At 41.1% G+C, this 23465-nt stretch overlaps 1 protein-coding gene across 1 annotated transcript in view; it reads left to right on the top strand.

Annotated features, from left to right (window-relative positions):
• Positions 1-23465, top strand: part of MPP7 (MAGUK p55 scaffold protein 7) — a 217424-nt gene that overhangs the window by 76312 nt on the left and 117647 nt on the right. The window contains exons 3-4 of the mRNA XM_027770169.1: positions 17618-17695; positions 20094-20174. Of these exons, the coding sequence (XP_027625970.1) occupies positions 17618-17695; positions 20094-20174 (159 nt within the window). The remainder of the gene's footprint in view (positions 1-17617; positions 17696-20093; positions 20175-23465) is intronic.

Raw genomic sequence — 23465 nt, 5'->3', positions numbered from 1 at the left:
TTGTGTCACCTTAGACCTCACAGTGGGTGAGATCCACAAGGACCTTAGCACATGGCTTTGTGCTGCCGGGATAGTGACGCCTCCTACACTGGCAACATCGCTGCGTGAATCCAGGAGACGACACCAAGGATCTAGGGACACTGGAGCCGCATAGGTGGGAAGATGCTTGGTTTTGGAATAACTGCATGAAGCTGAGAGACGAGCCACTCTCCCCTCTGTCCCTTCCCTACAGACCCTGTTTTTGGAATATGACATGAGTAAACGTGATGCAAACCAGAAGGGAAAGACATACAAACTACAGAAAGTCTGCTCTGTAGAAAGGCTGTATGAAGAGCGAAGAGAACTCTAGAAGGCGAGGAATGCAGTTGATGCCATAATGCACATTTGCACAGAAGATATGTCTGTGTTACTAACGATTTGCTTATCTGAGGATTCCACAAAGTCACTTTTTCTGCCATGTGTAAAATAAGCTGTGCTTAGAAAGTTTGGTCCCAAGCAGAAACCTTTAGCCACAACCTGTTAAAAAGGCTCAGCACAGGGCCAGCAGGTGGCATAGTGGTTAAGTGCTGGATCCTATGTGGCTGACTGTGGTTCAAGTGCCAGACCCAGCAGCTTGAAAATCACACCAGGTATGTGCGTCTATGTGCCCCAAATTCTAAGAGGAACATGGAAGAGAAGGAATTGTGACATGGCTATCCCTCCTGGGGGGTGATTTCTTACTTTCCCTTTCTTTCTGTTTCTCTCTGGTGAGTGTACTCACTCTGTGGCAAAAATCTAAAAAAATAAATGAACAAAAGTGGCTCTGTTTATGTATAGAGAAGACCCAGTTAGTCATAGTTTCTCTTTCCACTCGGATGGCATACCTTTATAAGACCTCTGGGCTCATTTGAAGTGTTGTTGACCTTATAGTTTGGCTTCCTTCTCATATTGCCACCAAAGCTAACTAGCGATTTTCCCTTCAAATATTAAAATACAAAACCATAAGGAAAATAGATTTCTGAATTCTAAGGTTAAAGATAAAAGAGGAAGTAGAAGTGGCATATACAAAAAATGTCCATACTTTTCTTCTTTCTGGTTTTCATTAATTTCCATCTTTTTTTTTTTTTGCTCATCAGGGCATTAGTGTATTTTTTTGTTTTTGAGAAAATTGGTTAAAAAGTCAAGTTAAAACAACTGTAAGTAGTGACTTAATGCTAACCCCTCCACCCAGTATATTCTCAACTTAAAAACAGAGACTGAGATTGCTTTCTCTCTCCCTCTGTAGCTGTTATTTGTTTTAGTTTTTGTTCATTGCTAGAAGGTTCATGCACTCACCAGAGAGTGAGAGAGGGGAAAAAGCACTCCCGTGAGGTGCGGTCACCACGGTCTCCTCCATTTCTTCATCTGTGGGGATCTGAGGTGTGTACACACGTGCACCCAGTGCATTTTTCAAGCCACGTGGCCTGGATTCAAACTGCACTTGACCAGGTGGCATCTGGTTTCCTTAACCACGAGGCCATGGGGCTGCCCCCTCCTCTGTCCTTGACGTCGGCAGGGCACATGACTTGATCCTTTCTAGATACTTTTGCATATAAGCGACTTTTTCATTCATAATTTTAATCATTTAATTTACATCTGAGGCAATTGTAGAACATTGAAATGGTATGACTTGTTTGCTGCTTCGAAGTGTATGGGTTATACAGTGATATAACTATTTGCCTATAGGTGTGAGAGGACAGCTTTCTAAGCCTGTTACCTGTGTCCAGCACTAACAGGAAGGGAACAAGGTTGCAAAATGAACGTTGAATGAGCATTTGGAATGAACAGGAAGGTTTGGTGGAAAATGGAACTTCTGAAAATGTAATTGTTGAAATAAAAGAACGCAGTGGATTTAATGGCTTAAATTACAAATTAGATACAACTGAAATGAATTAGTGACTTGAGACTATGTCTGAAGAAAATAGCAAGAAAACAGATATCTATAATTAATTATACAAGGAGTCTTCATAAAGAATGCATGTTATGAAAAAACTCTACATGGATTTCAGATACTTTTTGCACCAACATAAACCTGTGACTTAGGTCTGTTTTCCTACAAAATTTTCTGATGTCTCCTCATATGTATCTTATTATATGTTATATAATATATCTATATAACATAGTGAAAGGGAATATAAAAGAAATACTAAGTAGTATGGAAGTTAAAATGAGAAAATCTAGTACATACTCAGCTGGAGAAAGTGATGATAGAGACAAGAGAAAAAAGTTCAAGCGAGAATGATTACAGGTTTTCTGGAATAATAAACAGGGATCAGTAGATGGTGTAATGGTTATGTGCTGGACTCTTTCATAGTTGACTGTGGTTCAAGTCCTGGACCCGGCAGCTTAAAACTCACCCTGGGTGTGTGTGCATGCATGTGCATGCATGCCCAAAATCCTGAGAGGAGAGTGGCGGAGGAGGGATTACAGCATGGCCGTTCCCCTAGGTGGGTGATTTTTCGCTTTCTGTCTCTCTCTCTCTGGTAAGCACACTCACACTATAGCAAAAATCTCTATTTGAAATAAAAAGAATAAAACAATGACCCTGCAGACTCAGGAAGCACAGCATACCCCAAACAGAATTTATACACACACGTGTGCACACACTTGTATGCAGGACTCGAATATTGTAGGCACCACGTTTGGACACAACTGCATGTGAGTTGGGAAGGAAATGATAGGATTTAAAGTGTTCTGAAGTCTGTGTAGTATTAGTGAGGGGGCGTGAAGGTAGTGTTTCACTTTTGGAACTTAAATATACGTGGAAAAATTTCTGGTGACTCTCCATAATAGAGTACCTATGTTTCAGACCACTGGGAGAAGGAAGGAAAGGAAGAAAAACAGGGAAAGAACAATAGGTAAATTGAAGCAATCATTGCGAAAAATAAAGGCAAAAAAGGAAAAAGTCTGCAATAGGTATAAATTTGACTAAACTCTGTGTGTGTATATGTGTGTGTATTTGTTATAGGTTGCATGCTTTTGCCAGAGAGAGGGAAAGTGAGAAATCACCCTCCCCCCTCCCCCCGTGGAGATGGCCACACCACAGTCCCTTCTCCAGTCTCCTCTCAGGATTATGAGCACACACACACACACACACACGTGCCCAGTGTGATTTCCAAGCCTCTAGGTCCAGGACTTGAACCACAGAGTCAGCCATGTGGGATCCAGCCCTTTAGCCTGTATACCACCTGCCAGCCAAAAATGGACTGCAATTTTGATTAAGCAAGCACAGGGGGGACCAAGGCAGCAGTGGTAGCACAACTGGACCCAGATGGAAGATGCTCGGTTTATCCCGAGACCTCCCTGTTCACGCTGGACATGCATGTGCTCTAACGCTGAAGCTGGCTGGGGATGAATGTTGGCATAAAGACCCTCTGTCTCTCTCTCTCTCTTTCTCTCTCTCTGTCTCTTTGTCTCTCTCTGATATGGAAGAAACAGACTTAAATCACTACAAGTACACTATTAAAAACCCAAAACTTAGTTATATAATGCTTACAAGTTAATATAAGTTAATAGTTATATACTCTGTAGGTACCTAAAACATGAGGTCATGATTACAGTAAAAAGCTAGAAAACGGTGACTAGGGTATCACCAAAGTGACAAAGGCCAGATGAATGTATACTACATAGAGTTGATGTATGGAGCATTGTTAGAGATAGGGAAGGCCATTATAAAATGACAAGCCACTCAGGCCTAAACCTGTATGCATGTGACAAAATAGCCTCAAAACGAACAAGCAGACATGTATTAAGCAGATAAATTCAACAAATTCATCACTCCCATAGGATTTCAACACATGGAACACATATAAAAATTGACTACATACAAAGCTAATGGAACAGGTCTCAAAGTATCAAATATTACTACCAGATAGATGGCATTCTCTGACACTTTGTCAGTCAGGGTTTCTTTAGGAAAGCAGAAACCATGACAAATAATTCAGAGACCTTTTGGTAGACGGATTTAGTTACATATGCGTTGGAGTACTGAAAGAATTTAAGAGGGGAACTCAGACTTATTACTAAAGAAATCAGCCTCAGTTGGCAGATTCTGGTAAGATGAGCAAAGGAGTTAGGACATGTAGTTTACTAACTCCCAGACCTCCCCATCAAAGCCCTGAGAGAAAATAGTCAGGTAATTGACACAGCCTTCACTGTATTTAAGGTAGAAATCAGTGATGAACAGGATTTATAAAAGACATATATTTGAGAATTTAAAATACACATGAGTCTGATAACTCAAGGGCCAAACAAAAAATCATAATAGGAGTTAAAAAATACGTAGAACCTGGTACTGTATAGAACAGAACTTGTGGCATACAGCGAAAGATGAACTGTTTCTAAGGAGATTCATGAAATACTTTGAGTGCTTATGGTAGGACTTCTAAGGAGAAAGGAGAAAATGAATGAGTTTATAAGCCTTCAGCTTAAGGAATTTTAAAAGAGCAACAGAATGATCACCTACTAAAGGTGGAGAAAGGAAATAGGTAGTTAGGAGTGGGTATTGTGAATTAGGAAATCAAGGGACCAGTGACTGCAAAGATTGGTTCTTTGAAAACACTAATGAAGTAGTCTTCCGGCCAGATAGGTGCGAATGTATAAAAGATGGATTAAGCACAGATCCAGCAGAGACTAAGAAGGTAATTAGAGAATACAATAAGCAATTTCAGGACATGAAAACTCAGTTGAAATGTGAGAATTCCTAGAAAAACATAATTTATAGAATTGGCAAAAAAAAGGGGGAGGAGGATGTTAAAATTAGTTTTAAAAAACCACCAGGCTCAGATGGTTTTACTGTTGCATTCAACCAAACTTTCTAGGACTAGACCATTCTAATCTGTAAACTCTTCCAGAAGATAAAGACAGCATGCCTCTCTCATTCTACAGAACTCGATGTAACCTCAATATCAGAACCAGAAAGTATGAGTGTGCAATAAGGCAAATTATAGGCCAATCTCAACTCATGAAATAGAAATAAAAATGTTAGTGAAGGGCCACCGGGTGGGAGGTTCCAAGTACTGTGTGGAGACTGAGGTGTGAGGAACATCAGCTGTGGTGGATAGAATGACATCCTTCCCACTCCCTAGATGATGTTCATGTCCCTTTCCCCTGGAACCTGAGGACGTGTCACGTAGATGGCAGAAGAAACATTGCAGACATAAAATTATTCTAAGCATCTACAGATGGAGTGTTCAGATGGGTCCAATGTCATTATAAGCTCCTGTGACAGGGAAAAGAAAGGGTCTCAGAAAAGAGACGTGAGGCTGGAAGAGGTCAGACAAGAGCACGTGGGTCGGGGAGGGGGCGTGGGTTTACGCCAGCAAGACAGAAGTCATGGTTTTTGAAAACCTAGTCTCAGAAGGAATTGCCCATCACTTTTGCTTCTTTTATTTCAGTAGAGTCACGTCACTGGGTCCCGCCAGTGCACAGGGGAGAAGATGATGGGAGGGAGGGATTCCTGGGAGTCATATTAGAGGCAGCCAGCCACAGCTCTTAGCAGATGTACGCTGAATGATGAGTTAATTACCTATTCCCCACTCTTCCTGAACTGTGCGTCTCTTGAGCTTGGGGTTCTTTGGACTACACATGTCCATTTCTCTAAAGCAGGACTTTATCTGTGAATATAGAATATGATGATTCAAATAGGCTTTTCCTACTTTTATCTTCATGTGTTTAGAAGTGTTTTGGTATTTCCCGACTTTTAGATGGCATTTTTCTCTCTATTACCGTGCATTAGAATTTTTTGTGTGTGTATGTATATTTGGTCATTTCCATGGGATTCTGAGTAGGAAAGGTGATCAACTTACGTACTAAATTCACCATCTTGAAACTAAAGTGTCTTGTCCTGGACTTTGAAGGAAGGCCTTCTCTTCTTTAGTGGAATCATTGCTCTCTCCACATGCGAAGTATTAATTTGATGGAAAAACTGTTTTTTTGCTCCTTTGGAGAGCTATCTTTGTGTTCCTGAGGTCCAAAGTGTGTTGCGTTTAGGTTTTAATATTAAACAGTGCTTTGATTTAATTGATCAAAAACCAAGGAAATTTCAGCTTGATTTCAGAGTAGAACTTGATGGCTCCAACCCTGAAAGTTAAATTCAATTGCCTTGTGAATTATGACTTGGATTTCTTGAGTGATTAAACTAGGTCAGTAATAGTGTATTAACTTTTGCCATTTGAAAATCATCAAATTTTATATACTTTTTGGTATGAAGCTTGTGAAAGTTTTAAAGCTAGTAAAAGACATAAAAATTTTTACAAGTTCATATCTGTAAATAAGTTTTAACATATACCTATATGATTCTAGGGAATTAATAGAGTAAAAAGTTGGGGAAATAATTGTCTTTGAAAGTCTAGGTTTCATTTTTCTATTAAAAATAAATTGCATATATTTTTACCTTATATATTAGAAGCCTGAAGTGTTTAGTTTTGAGGTGGTAGGAAAATTTGTTTGGGAACAAGATTAAAGTGATTGGTTTTCATGTAAATTCGCTCCATCCTCCTAGGGACCATCTTCCTATGTGCAAAGAAGTTACAAGTTTCTATTTCTTACAGACCACGATGTGTATGGAATTATTCATGTCTGACAAGTTTCACATGAATAGCAGGTTTGACTTTCTCTTTAAAAATGAATTCACAGTGAAAAATAGATTTTATAGGAAGATAAACATTTTAGGTAAGTCTGCCAGGAATAAGAGGGTCATGGTAGCTGTGTGTTACGTGAAACCTTGAGGGAGGGGAAATACCATATTTTAGGTATTTAGGCTACAGTATATATTTGAGTGTATTAAAATATCCCAGTGGTGATGGTGGCAGTGTAAGCAAATAACATTGTATGGTGTTATAAAAGTGGGAAAATAGAGTTATAGAACAAAAAAATATTGGGATGTCAAAAAAGTCATGGCACATGTTTTACATAGAAAAAAATACGTCACGACTTTCCCGACAACTCAATATATGAAAGTAAAGATATGAAGTTGAAAAACTTACATAAATCATATAAAAGAAAGGACAGTTTTGGAATGGGGCAATAAATAAGATGATAGCCATACGGAGCTGGGCCAGAGGCACTGTAGAAGTTGCTTAAGTGAAATGCACTAACTTCTGCAGCTAGCCCAGAGTGAAAGGCTTCAGATGCAGAACTGTGGGGCAGGGGTGTGTGTGTGTGTGTGTGTGTGAATAATGACAAACTAAAACACTAAGCAAATTTAAGTTTCATGAAATATTGAAATCTGTTCAGTGTCTCTCTTTAAGAAACTATGCAGTCTTTTCCCTATCACTTGCCAGCCCTCTTCAGACCCCAGAATCAGGGTTTTATAGAAAAGCACCACCTGGTTCTGAAAACAGCAGCATCGCAAGCCTGGGCTTGTGGTTTCAGGTGAAATGCCACATTTTAAAGAAAGTATGCACTAGGTAAAAAGCATTTGCATTCCTGTATGAGAGCCATGCAACTCGCTAGGAGTTGGGCAGCCACAAAGAAATGGGAGGTTTCCTTCTCTGTTACATCACGTATTCGGAGTTTGTGCGTATTGGTGGTTCTCAAAGTGTGGTCTGTGGATCTCTGAAGGTCCTTGAGGCTATTTTGAGGGTCCATAAGGTAAAAATTATTTTTCATGATGATAGTATATTTGCCTTTTTCACCAGGTTGGCATTTGCATCGGTAGTAAAAGCAGATGGCATAGTGGTTAAACTGCTAGACTCCCATGTAGTTGACCACAGTTCGAGTCCTGGACCCGGTGGCTTAAAACTCATGCCAGATGCACATGCATGCATGCCCAATGTCCCAAAAGAGGAATGGAAAAGAGACTGTGGTGTGGTCACACACACCCCACCCCTGAGGAGGGGGTGATTTCTCACTCTCTTTTTCTCTGTCTGTCAGTGTTTCTCCAGTGAGTGGACGCGCCAATAGCAAAAGTCTCTCTCTAAAAAAAACCTGATCAGTACAATTACATGTGCTGTCACGCAAACCAAGGTTGTGACAACAAATGGTGCTAGTTATTGGGTCATTGCATTTTTCTCCGCTATGCATTCACAATAAAAACAAAGCTTTTTTTTTTTTTTTTTTTAAGTTTCTTCTGTGAGCAAGAGAGATGGAGACAGAAGGGAATGAGACAGAAGCAGAGAGAGAGAGAGACTCCCCAACAGTCTCTTGGTGAAATGATATACTCCTAGCCACAGCCAGCCCCATATCATGTGTACCTGGTATGTTCAGGGGGGGGGTCTGTGGATGCAAACCCCAAATCTCATGTTGGTCAGCCTTGCAGAGCCCTGGGGGCCACTGTCAGGCACCCAAACTCCAGTTTTAATTAAGAATGTGTGTGGTGAAGTGGTCAAAATTACTAATCACATTAACTCTTTTTTTTTTTATTGGAGAGATTTTTTGGTATAGGGCATGTGTGCTCACCAGAAAGACAGAGACAGAAAGAGAGGAATCACCCCCCAGGGGGGATGGCCATGCTGCAGTTCCTTCTCCTCCATTTTCCTCTCAGGATCTTGGGCACACATGCACACGCGCCCAGCGTGAGTTTAAGCCGCCAGGTCCGGGACTCAAACCGCGGTCGACTACGTGGGAGTCCTGTGACATAGCCATTACGCTAACTGCTGGTCCCATCACATTAAATCTTAACCTCGACTCTTTACTATCAGGAGTATTTATTGGTTCTTTTTTAAAAAATTATTTATTTAATTTTATTTGTGGTTATTTTTTAATTTGGACAGAGCGAGAAAGAGGGAAAGTGAGAAAGCAAGCTGCTAGGTCTAGATATTGAACTGTGGTTGGCCATGTGGGAGTCCAGTGCCTTGACCGCCGTTCTACCTGCTGGCTCCGTTGGTTCATTTTTAAGACAAGGTCTCCCTATTGTGATCCTCCCGGCTCAGGACTAGAGGTGTGTGCCACCACCCCCCATTTCTTTTATAGAAAGGGTCTCATAGCCCAGGCCTTCCTTGAGCTATGATCCTCTGCCACAACCTCTGAAGTCTCTGGACTGCCACTTTGACTAGTCTTTAACTTGCACAAGGAATTGACCCTGGGCCTCCTGTGTGGTGCCTGCATGTAGAGAGCATTGTCTTAGCATGGACCAATGTGTCTGGGCGTAATGTGCTTTTGTTTTTGCTTGGTAATTTTGCCAGAGGGCATGTGCACTCACTGTAGTGAGATGGAGGTGGTGGTGAGAAGCATCCCCATGGGATTGGTCATGCCACATTCTCCTTTGGGCATGTGCACACATATAAACCCAGCAATTTTCAAGCTGCTGAGTCTAGTACTCGAACTGCACAGTCAGCCATGTGGGGTCCAGCCTCCTTAACCACCATGCCCTGACTGGCCTGAGTGTTTTTAATATAGGAGAAATGGGAAATTCAGTTGGTCCTTTATTGATGTGGGAATTGTTGAAAATTCACTAACTTTTGATTCTCTGAAACTTAATTACTAATACCCTCTTGTTGACAGGAAGTCTTCTTTTTTTTTTTTTTGGAGAGGTTTTCGCTATAGGGCGCGTGCACTCGCCAGACAGACAGAGACATAGAGACAGAAAGCGAGAAATCACCCCCCCCAGGGGGGATGGTCACGCCGCAATCCCTTCTCCTCCATTCTCCTCTCGGGATCTTGGGCACACATGCACACACGCCCTGCGTGAGTTTTAAGCCACCGGGTCCTGGACGCAAACCACGGTCGACTATGTGGGAGTCCAGCGACGTAGCCATTAGGCTAACTGCTGGTCCCTGACAGGAAGTCTTACTGATAAAACTAGCAGTTAATTAACACTTTTTATATTACATGTCTTATATACTATACTCTGACTATAAAGAGAGCTAGAGAAAAAAAAAAGTCATTAAGAACATTATAAGGAGAATAGATTTACAGTGCTATACTGTATATCTCAATATATTTACTGAAAAAATATGCTCATGGAAGTGAATCTACACTATTCAAACCCATGTGTCCCAGGGTCAAGTGCACTTGGAAAGCTCTTTGCTGCAAACCACAGTTGTAATCATCTCAAGGAGAAGCAATTGTGGAATTGCATGATTTGAGGACTAAACTATTAAATAGCTGCTTTTTCAAAGGACACCTTTAGAAACTATGTTTATTGAGATTGGGTGGTGTTTAAAAGACATTTTCTTCAAGCTAGAAGTGAACTTGTCATTTCAAAGACAACAACAAACTATATTGTTGCCAACAAGAATGTCTGAGCTTTTAGGTAAACATTAGAATTTCAAAAAACTTGTATCTGCCACTGGAAGGTCGCCAGCTTTCCAGTACATAAAGGCTGTTTCCATGAGACATTAACAAATGTTTTTTTTGTTGTTGTTGTTATTGTACTGTGAAGTGCATAAAACCATTTAGAACAGGTGCATAAACTCAAGAAGTATTTTCCCAATGATGGATGCACAAGGTTATAAAATCATGCACAGGTGACAGAGCTACACAGAGTGCAGGAGGGACCGTGGTGGGTAGGGCCCTGCGTTAAAAAAGACTCATTGCTGTGCGGAGTCCACGGTGCCTCCCCGCTGAGAAATTGCCATCTGTAGGGGACCAGGCCATGGGCACTGCTCTGTCAGGCTGACCCACACCGGAAGGGTGCTGTGCACATCCGGAGACTTCCTTGAGTGTGCAGGCCTCTGGGTATCCATGACCTGGGGCTGGCTAACATGGAGTATGGCGTCAGGCTCAGAGGGAGTGCTGGATCACTGTCTGTCTCTCTCTCTCTCTTTTATGGAATAAATAAATTTTTAAAAAATTGTCAGCTGTAGAGTTTTGTATATGTCAGTGATTATCTTGAATTAGCTAAAACGTTCCTAAAATAGTCCTCTCTCTTCAATTACAAGTCTTCGTGAGGCCTGATCTTCTTCATGTCGTCCAGTCAAAGCGCCATACCCCAACAGAGAGGATGGAGAAGCAGGGAGGGCTTCAGCTCAGTTCTTTTCAGCCAGAAATGCACAGTATTTACAAATTTGTAAAACAGTGCCACTCTTCTAAAATTTTTGTTTTGAGAAGTATATTTATTTTTTATAAAACATGTCATTTTAACATATTTGTTATTATTTAGAGCAAATTGATATATTTAATTCTTTTTTTCTTAGATATTGTTGTAGTCCTGTAAGTGTCAATAGATATAACTTTTTGGGGTACTCAGTAATTTTTTTTTTAAGTGACAGATTTTTTTTTTTAAGAATAATTTACTTTATTTTACATGTCATTATTGTTATTTTAATTTGGCCATAGCAAGACAGAAGTAGAGAGAGAGAGAGAGAGAGAGAGAGAGAAAGCCACCAGGTCTGGGACTCGAACTCCGATCAGCCATGTGGGAGTCCGGCACCTTTAACCACTGCACCATCTGCTGGCCCCCCGACATGATCAGTTATTACAGAACCAGATTAACAGTGCTTCATTGTTGTATCTGATTTAAATCTCCCCCATCTCTAGTGCCAGTCCAGGATGGGGGGCTTGACATAGGACAGGGCGTATTGTGTCCTTCCTATCCCCCTACTGCCCAGCACTTCTAGGGAGAGGGACTGGTTTGCTCTGAAAGGAGACTTGGCTCTCCTCTTGCGCTGGTGCTGGGAGGTGACAAAAAGGAAAGGTATTTTGATAGTCTTGCCTAACTGGCCCTGGGATTGGGATTGCGGCAGCCAGCGTCTCACCCTGCTCTGGGAAGTGCCCAATGCCCCGTCCTTCTGGAGTGCACAGCCGCCACCCAGAGCCTTTTCCACACTGCCGGCTGGAATATCCCACCTTCAGGGGGTCAAGTGACCCCGTAGGAGCCGCAAATCATTCTTAGGGCAGGTAACAGTCTGCCCAGCCCTGCTCTTTCCCAGTGTTCTGCCAACTTTCTTCATGTCCCTTCATCACAGGAATGGAAGGCAAAGATAAAAAGAGAGGGAGGAAAGGAAAGTATTAATGCACTCTTGAATTTTCGATTTCATGGTTGACTGGATATCCAGCACTTTATCATTTTAGCACTACCAGCAGCAGGTGTGCCTGAGTGTTTTTGTCTTAAGCTAATTATTCAGAAGTAGTACTGAAATAATGGCAGAAATGACTCCATAAGAACTTACTCTTGTTCTCTGCGTTCAGCTGCTCAACTAGTGCCTAGGGCATGAAAGAGAGACAACTTGCTTCAATGGGTCACCCCAGGTTCTCCCTCTGTATGCATTCTTATCTCTTCCCCAGGCTACCTTTCTTTCTCTTCTTTATTTTTCTTTTAAAGAATTATCTATTTATTATTATTATTATTATTATTTTAAATTTTGCTATTGCATGTGTGCTCACCAGGGAGGAAGGGGAAGGAGAGAAGGAGGATTTTTTTTTCTTTTTGCTATAGGGCTCGTGAGCTCGCCAGGCAGAGAGAGAGACAGAGAGACAGAAAGCGAGAAATCACCCCCCAGGGGAAATGGCCATGCCACAATCCCTTCTCCTCCATTCTCCTCTCAGGATCTTGGGCACGCACACACACGCGCCTGGTGTGAGTTTAAGCTGCTGGGTCCGGGACTCAAACCGCTGTCCAGTGACATAGCCATTACGCTAACTGCTGGTCCCTGTTGTGTTTGTTTTGAAGAAAGATTAAGTTATTGTTTTTAAATAGAGGGTCCACCCATTATAATACTTTTTTTTTTGGTATATATTTTTTTGTTCCTACACAGCATAGTGTGTGAGTTCCAGCTCTTTCTGGCTATCCCATGTCCCATAGATTTTTCTTTCTTTCTTTTTTTAAATTATATTATTTAACTTATTTATTTTCATTTGACCAAAAAGGGACAGAGTGAGAGAGAGAGAGTGAGAAAACAAGCCACCAGGTCTGCGACTGCGTTACAGAACTGCATATAGTCCCATGTAACAGGGCAGCAGGGGGATATGGAAGGACACAACATGCCCCGTCCCGTGTCAGCTCCCTGTCCCTGACTGACACTAGGATAGGGCAGATTTAAATCAGATACAATAATGAAGCACTATTAAACTGGTCCTGTAAATGTGTTCCGCCATGTGGGAGTCCAGTGCCCTTAACCACCATGCCACCTGCTGGCCCCTAGATTTTTTTTTTTCTTAATAGCCAAAATTCCTGCATCCTTCCCTCCACATTTTTAAATAAAGGAGGGAGATGGAGTATGCATGCATACGTGGACTAATTCTTGATCGGATATTATTAATTTATGTGCTAGCCATTCAAACGCCTGAGGAATTATTTTCAATACTTTTTTATACCTGGAAGCGAGGTAAAGGATTACAGCTTAGACTGACATAATGCAATATTGGGTCGTGGAAGTCATGACTCGTTTTCACTTAGAAAAACACATCATGACTTTTCCGATGACCCAGTGCAAAGCAGATAGCGATCTTGGAATTACCGAGTTTAAATACCTCCACATGTCATAGAGAGGTTTAAAACAGATGATTGCATGCGGACCAGTTACGTTCTATCATACTTTCGTTACTTTTGAAGCTTCATGTAAAACTGTTCTATGGTCGGTATACGTGGCTAAGGTTAGGTCATGGGCTCCAGAATCCCTTATTATATCCGGACATTTCATTTCAGGAGGTCTGTCAGTGAAGGTCGCTTTCTTATAAGAACTGCTTATATATAGAAGTTTTTATTTTAACTGACTTACAGATAGAAACTTATTTTAGCTGATTACAAGTGTAATTAGAAAAAACGAATCCCTCTGGGGAGCAGTTGGTAGTGCGGTGGTGTCATGGCCACAGTCCCGGGTTCACGTCCCAGGACCTCCATGAGCACACCAGGCTCAGGCTCAGGCATGACTGCGTCTTGGCCGGCTGTGACCGAGGTGAGTGATGGTGTGAGAACCCTGGTAGGGGATCCTATCCCCCACCCCGAAGACCTTACTTTTGAATGATTATATATTGTCTGTCATCTGAAATTAATACAGCCTGAATCTCCTCTTCTCCAGACTGCTTCACCCCTAACTCCTTTTCTTTCTCAACTTATCCCTTGCTGGTTCTGGGAAAAGAAAAATGAAGTGCACTTCTGTTCTTTAGTTGAATCTGCAAAGGGAAATCTTCAGTTAAAATGAGTGTTGCTTTGCAGGTTTGGCCATACTTGATAGTTAATAACAGGTGCTAGTTTGCCTTATTGGTGATCAGCTCTGTCTCTGGTTCTGTAGTTGTCTATTGGATTCCAAGGTGTTACCACTTGGGAGATTTGCAAAACTGTACGTCAGAGTGAACTTTTCCAGAAAAGAAAGAAAAACTATAAATATAAATGTAAAAAGCTGTGCTGTATTAACCAAGATGGAAAGTACTAGCTACATATTGGTATCTAAGTTTAAATTAATTAAAATGTATACAATTAAAAACTCAGTCCCTCAAGTTTACTAGCCAGGGATCCAGAGCTCAAAAGTCACACGTGGCTAGTGCCGCCATGTTGGATAGGCAGAACAGAACATTTTCTTTCTTTCTTTTTTTTGGTGGGGGTGGGGAGGTTTATGCTATAGGGCACATGTGCTCACCAGAAAAACAGAGACAGAGAGACAAAAAGCAAGAAATCACCCCTCCAGCGGGGATGGCCATGCCGCAATCCCTTCTCCTCTATTCTCCTCTTGGGATCTTGGGCACACATGCACATGTGCCCAGCATAAATTTAAGCCACCAGGTTCGGGATTTGAACCACAGTCAACTACATGGAAGTCCAGCGACACAGCCATTATGCCAACTGCTGGTCCCAAGAGAAGAATATTTTCAAGGTCACTGAAGTTCTATTGGGCAGCCTTAGGGTGAAGTCTGTATACATAACCTGTTCTTTATATTAGAATCACGAGGTCATTTTGGTTTTTTATTTTCTGCCCTGGGTGTTATAAATACTAATAAAAAGCACAATTTGTGCCAGTATTTTTAGAGACAGTGAGTGAACTGTTCAAAATTACTTTAAGTTTTACTTTCCTGCCTAGTTTTAAAAATTATGTTGCGAGGGACCAGCAGTTAACGTAATGGCTATGTTGCTGGACTCCCATGTAGTTGACCGCAGTTTGAATCCTGGACCCAGTGGCTTCAAACTCACGCTGGATGCGTGTGTGTGCATGCCCAAGATCCCAAGAGAAGAATGGGGGCAAAAGGATTGCGGCGTGGCCATCCCCGCCCCGGGGGGGGTGTTTTCTCACTTTCTGTCTCTCTATCTCTCTCTGGCTATTTGGCACACGCACGTGCCCTATAGCAAAAACCTCTCAAAAAAAAAAAAAAATGTTGCGAGGGACCAGCAGGTGGCATGGTGGTTAAGGCACTAGACTCCTACATGGCTGACCATGGTTAAAGTCCTGGACATGGTGGCTTGAAACTCATGCTGAATGCATGTGTGTGGATGCCCAAAATCTCAGGAGAATGGAGGAGAAAAAGATTATACTGTGGCCATCTCCCCCCCGGGGAGGGGGGGAGTGATTTTTCATTTCCCCTCTCTGCCTCTCTCTTTCTCTCTCCAGTGAGCACATGTGCCCTTATGGCAGAAACCTTAAAATAAAATGTATGGTGAAGTAAAAGTCAGTGTTGCCAGTATTTTGAAAATTTAGAACATTTGAAATTTCTTGTATAGTACCAAGTCCAGGGGTGAGCTCATAGGGTGGGTTATTATATCGCTGGGACAAGGGTCTAGAGAAGATGATGGAGGAAGAACTGGCTGTCTTTTTAAAAGAACACTCAGAAGAAGCAAATTAAGTGGAAAAATAACATTATTTTGGGGTGTGCAGGCTTAAGTTGTAATTATAATTTTAATACAAGGTAATCTAGGAAAATTGGAAGCTGTCAGAATGAAAAGATAAGGGAGTAGGCTGGAGAGGAACCAGCAGTCATCGAATGGCCGCTGAAAACAGCCTTTACTGTTTGTCACACATCTGTCCAGACGAATTTCAGCCCTGCACACAGGTCACGTTCATTCGGTGCTGAATGAAACCGGTGAAGAAGGCGGACGAGATGTTAGTCTGAGAGGCAGGAAAGTGGGTGATTAAGAGCCCTGAGGCTGAGCCAGATGGCGGGAGCTTGAAATCCCAGCTCGGCACTTCCTATCTGGGACTGCAGCGAGACATTGCACTCCAAAGTCTGTTTATCTGTCAAGTGAGATGATGTTGCTCCACTCCTCTCCTTCCTGTTCTTCTGAGGGTTCAGGAAGTAAAATATTGAACTCCTTAAAGACTGTTACTAGTGTGGCAGCTCATGTCAGTAAGACAGGCACGTAGTAAGTACTTAATATATGTGCCTTTGTATGATAGCAGCAGGGCAGATATAGACACATGTAATGGCAATAAAATCAGATCCCTTTTTCGACGGGTCAGTTGAGTATTCTGTGGTGGTATATTTTGAGGTGACCTAGACTTGATGATTGTTTAAGCAAAACTCATTTAGCTCTTGATTTTAAATGAAACTTTTAGAGCTTCCTAGACCAAGTCTTTCTATAGCTTGTATTGTTTAAAATTTATTTTTACCCAGATGAGATAAATGTTTAAAGTTTTGGAGCTATGAAGTAAAAACGTTGCCCTGATCATTCTGGTAATATCATAAGTGTCAAAATTCTTTCCCTGTCGCTTTGCATCACCACCAGGTTGCCAAAAAGGTAATGGGATCCTCTCTGAGCCTCTGGCTAATCAAAATGAAATCTACCTTCCAGATTTTTACAAGGGAATTGGGTTAGCTTTGAGTGTAATTAAAGAGCATATCACCTGATACATATTAAAAACGGGAAGTCGTGAGGTGCAACTGTTTTTTATTTTCCATCTATGCAGTGGGGGACCATGTTCTTCAACTACAAATAAGAGTCTATGGTGAGTTTTCAAGTAAAAAGGTTGAGGACACCTTGTACAAGAGCTGAAATAGATTAAACGTGAGCCAACAGTTACGATTTGTCAATGCATCGTTCATTTCTTAACTTCAGAATGCCAGATTTTTTTTGGAGATTTCTATTTGTCTTCAGTTACATTAAAATAAGTTCTGCCTTTGTGTTTCTCGGGTCATGATGAAAACTAAAGAACCAATTTCATTTTTATTTCTTAATATAATTCGTTTTACATTTTTAAAAATTCTGTTTAGGCTGAATAGTGATGAGAACTGTCTCTTGGTTATAGACATTTGTTCCTTAGAAATTTGAGTTTTGGGGAAAATGTTAGCAGTTTGAGAAAAGAGTAATAAGTGAAAGCCGTGCGCTAGGTAAGATGTCCTGCACGTGACGTGCAGCTGTGCACGGGGCTGGCGTCTTCGCTCCTGGGGCTCTTACGTGTCACCCTGTGGGAATGTGACTGCCAGCTTACTGCTTAGCTAAAATCAGAGTTTATGTTTTTAGCAGGAATATAAAGTATAACATTTCCTTGGTGCATCAAAGCAATATATTTTAAAAGTTAGAGATTTTAGAAAACAAACATGTTTGTTCAGGGGGAATATCAGGGTTTAGTTTTTATGTGGGTTCTGTCTGATAAAGCTTTTTTTTTTTTTTTTAATCCATTTGACTTCAACTGGACCTTAACAGATGAATTATGCATAGTTATGTACAATCCATAGGTTTATATGAACATATAATTTTAGAGTGTTCAAGGGATCAGATTCCTTTTGTAGATTTGCCTATCTGTGATTGTCTTCCCACAGCTGAACTGAGGTTCATTTGGTTTTCTTCCAGATTCATGAAAAGCTGCACTACTACGAGAAGCAGAGCCCCGTGCCCATCCTCCATGGCGCGGCAGCCTTGGCCGATGAAGTAAGTGTGTCTTTCTGAGCTGGCCAGGACGTGTCTGCCACGGGCCTGGCTGGGGCAGGACGCACCCGGCTGCAAGACAGCTTGTGTGTGAGCCTAGGAGCGAGCCCCCGGAGAAGTTGCAAATGTTTCCAAAAGTTCTGTCATCACAGAGTCAAGGCTGACATTATGCTGATTTTCAGCACTTTCCTGTCCTGAACATTTTGCGTCTACGTAGTTATCCTCTTCTTCTGCCTTGATAACTACGTAATAGACATTTTAGGGTTTAGCTCCGTGGGGGGAAGAGAAGCTGTCAGCTGTTAGTGTTCTGGAAAAGTCACGGGCAAGAAGAATGCTTTGGAGAAATAAAGACAGATGAGATATGGTATTGCTGACAGTACTAAAAAAAAAGACAGAGACGCATGTAGGAATAAGGCATATGAAATACCTGAAAAGAGAGGATTGTTTTGAAAGTGGATTATAAAGCATAGTAATGATTTATGGATATTAGACCTTTCCAAATTACCTTCATAACCAAAAAATAAATTTTCGAAGCAGTTGGCATTGATGGAGTAGTTAATTTCCTGTAGCTATAATTTTATTTTAAACCTGGGGGGGAACTAACGTGCTGATTCTCACTGTTAGCTTTCGGACTCGGATGAATTGAGAGCACACCTGGAATAACTATGAAGGACAGTAGGCTGGACGGGAAATATATTTGGTGTGAAGGTTTAGAGGTTTGTAGTGACATCCTGTAGCTTATATGTTGCTTTTTAATTTTTTTCTTTTCATTACGATAAAACATAATTCAATTTAGAAAGCTATCAGGGTCATAATATAATTTTTAAAAGTTGACCATCTTAAGAAATGGGTTTTCTTTGATATATTTTATATCTGAATTAGAAAATAAAGCGCACGTTAGTCAACATCCAAGTTATGTGCTATGGGTTTACTCCCCGGTTGTTTGCCCTTCTGTTTTTATCTAAAGAGATTGCAAGTATGTTTTAATGTGTCTGTTTAATGAAGCGTCTTCTGTGTTCCAGAACAAACTTTTTGAGATGAAGATGAATAATGGTTTAGATTTAGTTGCAGGAGTAAGGTTTAGTACCAATTGAGAAAGCTTAAAAAACAACTTTCAGGCATTTATTGTGGAGGGTTTTGAAAAACATTTGTGTATACACCAGTGTCATTAAGGCCCATTCGTTATGCCAGTATTTCTTTTCCAAAAAATAAAAGATTATTATGTAAATATGATATACCATAATATCTCACAGTTCACCAGAGCTGTGCATTTAAATGGTAAAATATATTGTTACACATTAAATGATTAAGTGCAAAGAAACTTTTGTATCTTCTTGTAAGTTAAAATTTCTGCAAAAGCATTAGCTTGAAAAACTAAAGGGAATTTTTTGAAATGTAATACTGCATCAAATTTTTTTATGTTGTCTTTGTTTATAGTTTGTTATACTCTTTTTCTAGGGAAAAGTTCTTTTCCAGAGATAACAATTATGTTTAGTGTGGTAGAAATATTAGGGGGAAGCGGAAATTTCATGCAACGTTTTCAGAAGGATATTAAGCACAAAATGCATTCTTGTATTCTGAATTATGTAGTGCATATTTCATAATTCAGCCCCCCCCTCCCTTTTTTTTCCCCGTTTGAGTCTTGCTTTTCGTCTTTTGGAAATGAACTGATCCTCCCTAAAGCATGAAATATATCAGAAATTTTGCCGGGAAGCTCTCTATGGAGAACACGCAGCAGGTTCAAAGTTTCCACCTTTCCTTGAGATGTGAACAACAAATGTGGATTCTTAATCACCGTTGTCCGTGCAGTCAGCCCGTGTGGTACCAGGCGGCGGCCATCCTGTTTTGGGTCATTTTGTGATGACCATGGTTATATATTGTACAGACTTCTTGGTCTCTCTAGGCAAACATGAAAGTTTCAGACCATTTGCTCTATTAGGAGCATTCTAGTTCTTTTTACCGTAGCTCTAAACAGCAAAGCTACTGTGAATTTTTTGGAAACCCTATGGATTTCACCACCTCATTCAGAAGATTTTTTTTTTTTTTTTTGCACAGTGTTAAAGCTTGATCCAGTCTTTTTTACAAGTGGTTCTTTGTCTGTATGCGAAAGACCGTTCACATAGATGAAGTGCTGGGGTTTTTCCTCATTGTAGTAAATCAGAGGGGGACCGGCTGATAGGACCACTCGTGCTTTACTCTGCTGAGAGCCTGGGCTTCGATCTGGACTAGTAAGGGCCAACGGAGAAGAGCAGTGATGGATGGTCTGTTTTCTTTCACGCTGACTTCTCCTTAAACACTGGCACGGAATAGCCTCGAACGAGATAGATGCTCAGTGGTCACGCACCAGACCTCACAACGCTCTTACTGAATGTTCTCTGTGTCCCTATAATCTCCCTCACAGCTGGCTGAAGAGCTTCAGAGCAAGCCCTTAAGCAGTGAGATCAGAGAGCTGTTGAAACTACTGTCAAAACCCAACGTGAAGGTGAGGACGCATTACACCTGTAATCAATACCTTCTAAGGGGCCGCTTTCTGAGACTTCAGCGGAATCTTGTTTTGAACAGCAGTTTTCAAGTAAATGTGTTTTCAAATAATGCGTAGTATTTTAATAGCCTACATTCTATTTAGAAAAGAGAATTTGCTTTTGATTATATTGTGACAAAATAGTTAAGAGATTGAGAATTTCAGTTGGCAAATACAGTGTAGCCGGGAGGTCATTTTTCGTTGAAATGAAGTTAAGAGTACAGAATTAAAGAACCTGCTAGTGATTTTGTTTAGGTTCATTTTACTTAGACAGGGACTGGTATTCCAGTACATCTGACGAATAGATCTGTTTTTCTGCAGGATCATTTCAGCATTCCTTTTCTTCCACCCCACCTCCTGTCCCTCTACCAATTCATGTTTGAAAACATCATACTGTTTTCAGAGCCGAGTGGTTTTCTGGTCTCAAATACTGGTAAAATATTGGTAGACAGACTTCAATTCACCTTTGCCCATTTCCTACCAAGTTTGTCACTCATTTTTGCTCCAAAAGTCTACACAAAACATTTCAAAATTCCTGTTGCTGAGCTGGCCCCATGACCTAGTGGTTAAAGGAGCCAGATCCCACATGGCGAATTACACAGTTTGAATCCCAGCCCTGATGACTTGAAAAACATACCAGGCTCATGTACATGTGTGCCCAAAATCCCAACAGGATGGAGTTAGGGAGAAGAGATAGTCACGTGACTACGCCCCGTTGGACCATGCTCTCTCCCTCTCTTGGTCTCTTTCTTTCTCTGCTTCTCTCTAGCAAGTACATGTACTGTCCGTAAATTTTTTAAAAATATGAAAGTAATATGTAGTGGTTCAGGAGGTTAAATAAATTGTAGTTCTAGAAGAATAAGGATCATATCACAGCAGAAAAGTTGCTTGATATTAAAGACAAAGTATGTTTAGAAAGTTAAAGGAATGAGATTCTTAGCTAAAAATGCTCTGAAGATGTCTTGATCTGGTCTTAGACTGTACACAATAAGCTGATATTAGCCAGGGAGGGTGCGGTTAGCTATGAGAAGCTTGTTATACTCTTTTTTGAGATCCTTGTCTTGGTTTGAGAATATTAGAAACTAAAGAGGCGTATTTCAGGTAAAGAAGTGATTTAGGGGTCCTATCAAGAGTGTTTGAAATGGAATAGTTAGCAACAAGAATGTAAGCATGGAAACATATTTGGGTCAAGAGAGTGGTATGACTTTCCATGGGGTGAGAAGATATATTTGATAAAATAGTATAATAATAGTCAAATTTCGTTATTGAAAATGTTTATTTTCTATTTTATTTTTCCATATTTATATAGCAGAGTGACTAAGGGTTGGGTGAGAAGTCAGCATGAAGAAATGTATATTCAAGTTACAAGTATTGAAAGTGGATGAGGTTCCAGACGCGATGATGTGCCTGGCAACAGCAATGTTTAGAAAAGATCTTTCTTCCCTTTTTGACTTACCATTTAACTCTTTTTTCCCCTTCAGCTCATTTATATTAACCACTGTCACTTTGAATCTTACTTCTGTAGGGAATCACTTGAATAAACTTAGTCCCAAAATAAATTTTACACTATTCCTGAATATAATAATAATCAGTTAATCCCTTTTGTTCTGGGAATAAGCTGAAATATTTGCTTTTTTTTTCTTTTGAAGTAGAAACAAGGTATAGTGAAATATGACATTTGTACATGGGTTACTAATTGAACAGTTAAAATATGAAAAATGCAGTTCATGGGCATTAATGTGAATGTTGTCTTTAACATATGAGAACGTACTTACTTTTAAAGATTGCTGTTCTACCTTACATAAATTCATAGTACTAGAAAAAAAAAACCTGAAAATACACCTCTATACCTTTAAAGTAATAGAACTTTTTAAAGCACACACACGCACACATACATACCCAAAACCAAGTATGCAGCTGCTATGGAAAGATAATGTAGTTATTCCACAGATCTTTTTGAAAAGTTCTCTATTTCTTTTCATTTGTAGATGTCACTGGAGATCCTCATTCATTCTTATTTATTCAATACCTGTGTATGCCAGGCTCTATGGGTACAACTCGGGGAAACATCTTCTACGCTGTATAGACTAATGAAGGTGATAGGAGAAGTATTAGGTAAAAAGGAAACACATAGAAATAATGTGGAATAAACAGTGCAAAATCCAAACAGGGGTAGGGGTTGAAGACAACTTTCAGGGTAAGCAGCATGTAAGTTGAAACCTGAAGATGGTATTTGAGGGAATCAGAGTGGTCAGAGGGGTGAGAGATGGGTCAGGGGTAGCACATGAAAAATAGCTATGTTTGGTAAAGTGAATAGTTCGTGAAGTCCCATGCAGAAAAAACTTGTGAAGTGGGAGATTGCAGAGTAAGTTCAGTGTGGCCGAACAGTAGTTTGTGGAAGAGGAGGAGTTCAGAGCTGGCTGATGGCGCCTGTGAGGAGGGCTGACCCCGACAGTCCAGGGTGATAGCCAGGGTCTGCCACACTTCCAGCTTCATCAGCCGTGGCCTTTCTTCCCCTTGTGATAAATAAGATGGCCACCTTAATTGTGAGCCTATTACAAAGTATTTCTCTTTTTTCTTTCTTCCTTCCCCCTGTTTCCCTTCCCTCCCCTCCCCTCCTTTCTCCTCCCCTCCCCTCCCTTCCCCTCCCCTCTCCTCCCCCCTTCCTTCCTTCCTTCTTTCCTTCAAATTGTAAGAGAGTGGGTGCACTCATTGGAGAGAGAGAGGGAGGGAGAAAGCACCCCTCCACCATGGTGTGTGGTCACGCCACAGTCCCTTCTTCCGTATGTATGCACACACACACACACACACACACACTCTCACACACACACACTCACACCTTGTGTATTTCTCAAGTTGCCAAGGCTGAAATTCAAAGTGCCATTGAACATGGGATCTGGCTCCCTTAACCACTTGGCTATGGAGCCAGCCCCAAAGTTTGGAAAGCCATTGAAATCACTTAAACAGGGGAGCAACGTAATTCCTCCTTGTGTAGCAAATGGAGATGTTTTAAGTTTTGCTATCGGACATGTGTGCTTACTGGGGCTGGGGGGCGGGGCGCAGTGAGAAATTACCCCCCAGGGGAGATGGCCATACCACACTTCCCACTCCTCCAGTCTCTTGAGGTTTGGGGCACACACACAGTGTTTGGTGTGATTTTTTTAAGCTGCCAGTCCTGGACTTAACCCCTGGAGTCCGTCCTGTGGGACTCAGCTGCCTTCACTGCCTCTCCATCTGCTGGCCCCAGGGCAG

Source organism: Tupaia chinensis, unplaced genomic scaffold (genome assembly GCF_000334495.1).
Source record: "Tupaia chinensis unplaced genomic scaffold, TupChi_1.0 Scaffold000001_1, whole genome shotgun sequence".
NCBI classification, from domain to species: Eukaryota; Metazoa; Chordata; class Mammalia; order Scandentia; family Tupaiidae; genus Tupaia; species Tupaia belangeri.
This window is presented reverse-complemented; position numbering and strand designations above follow the sequence as displayed.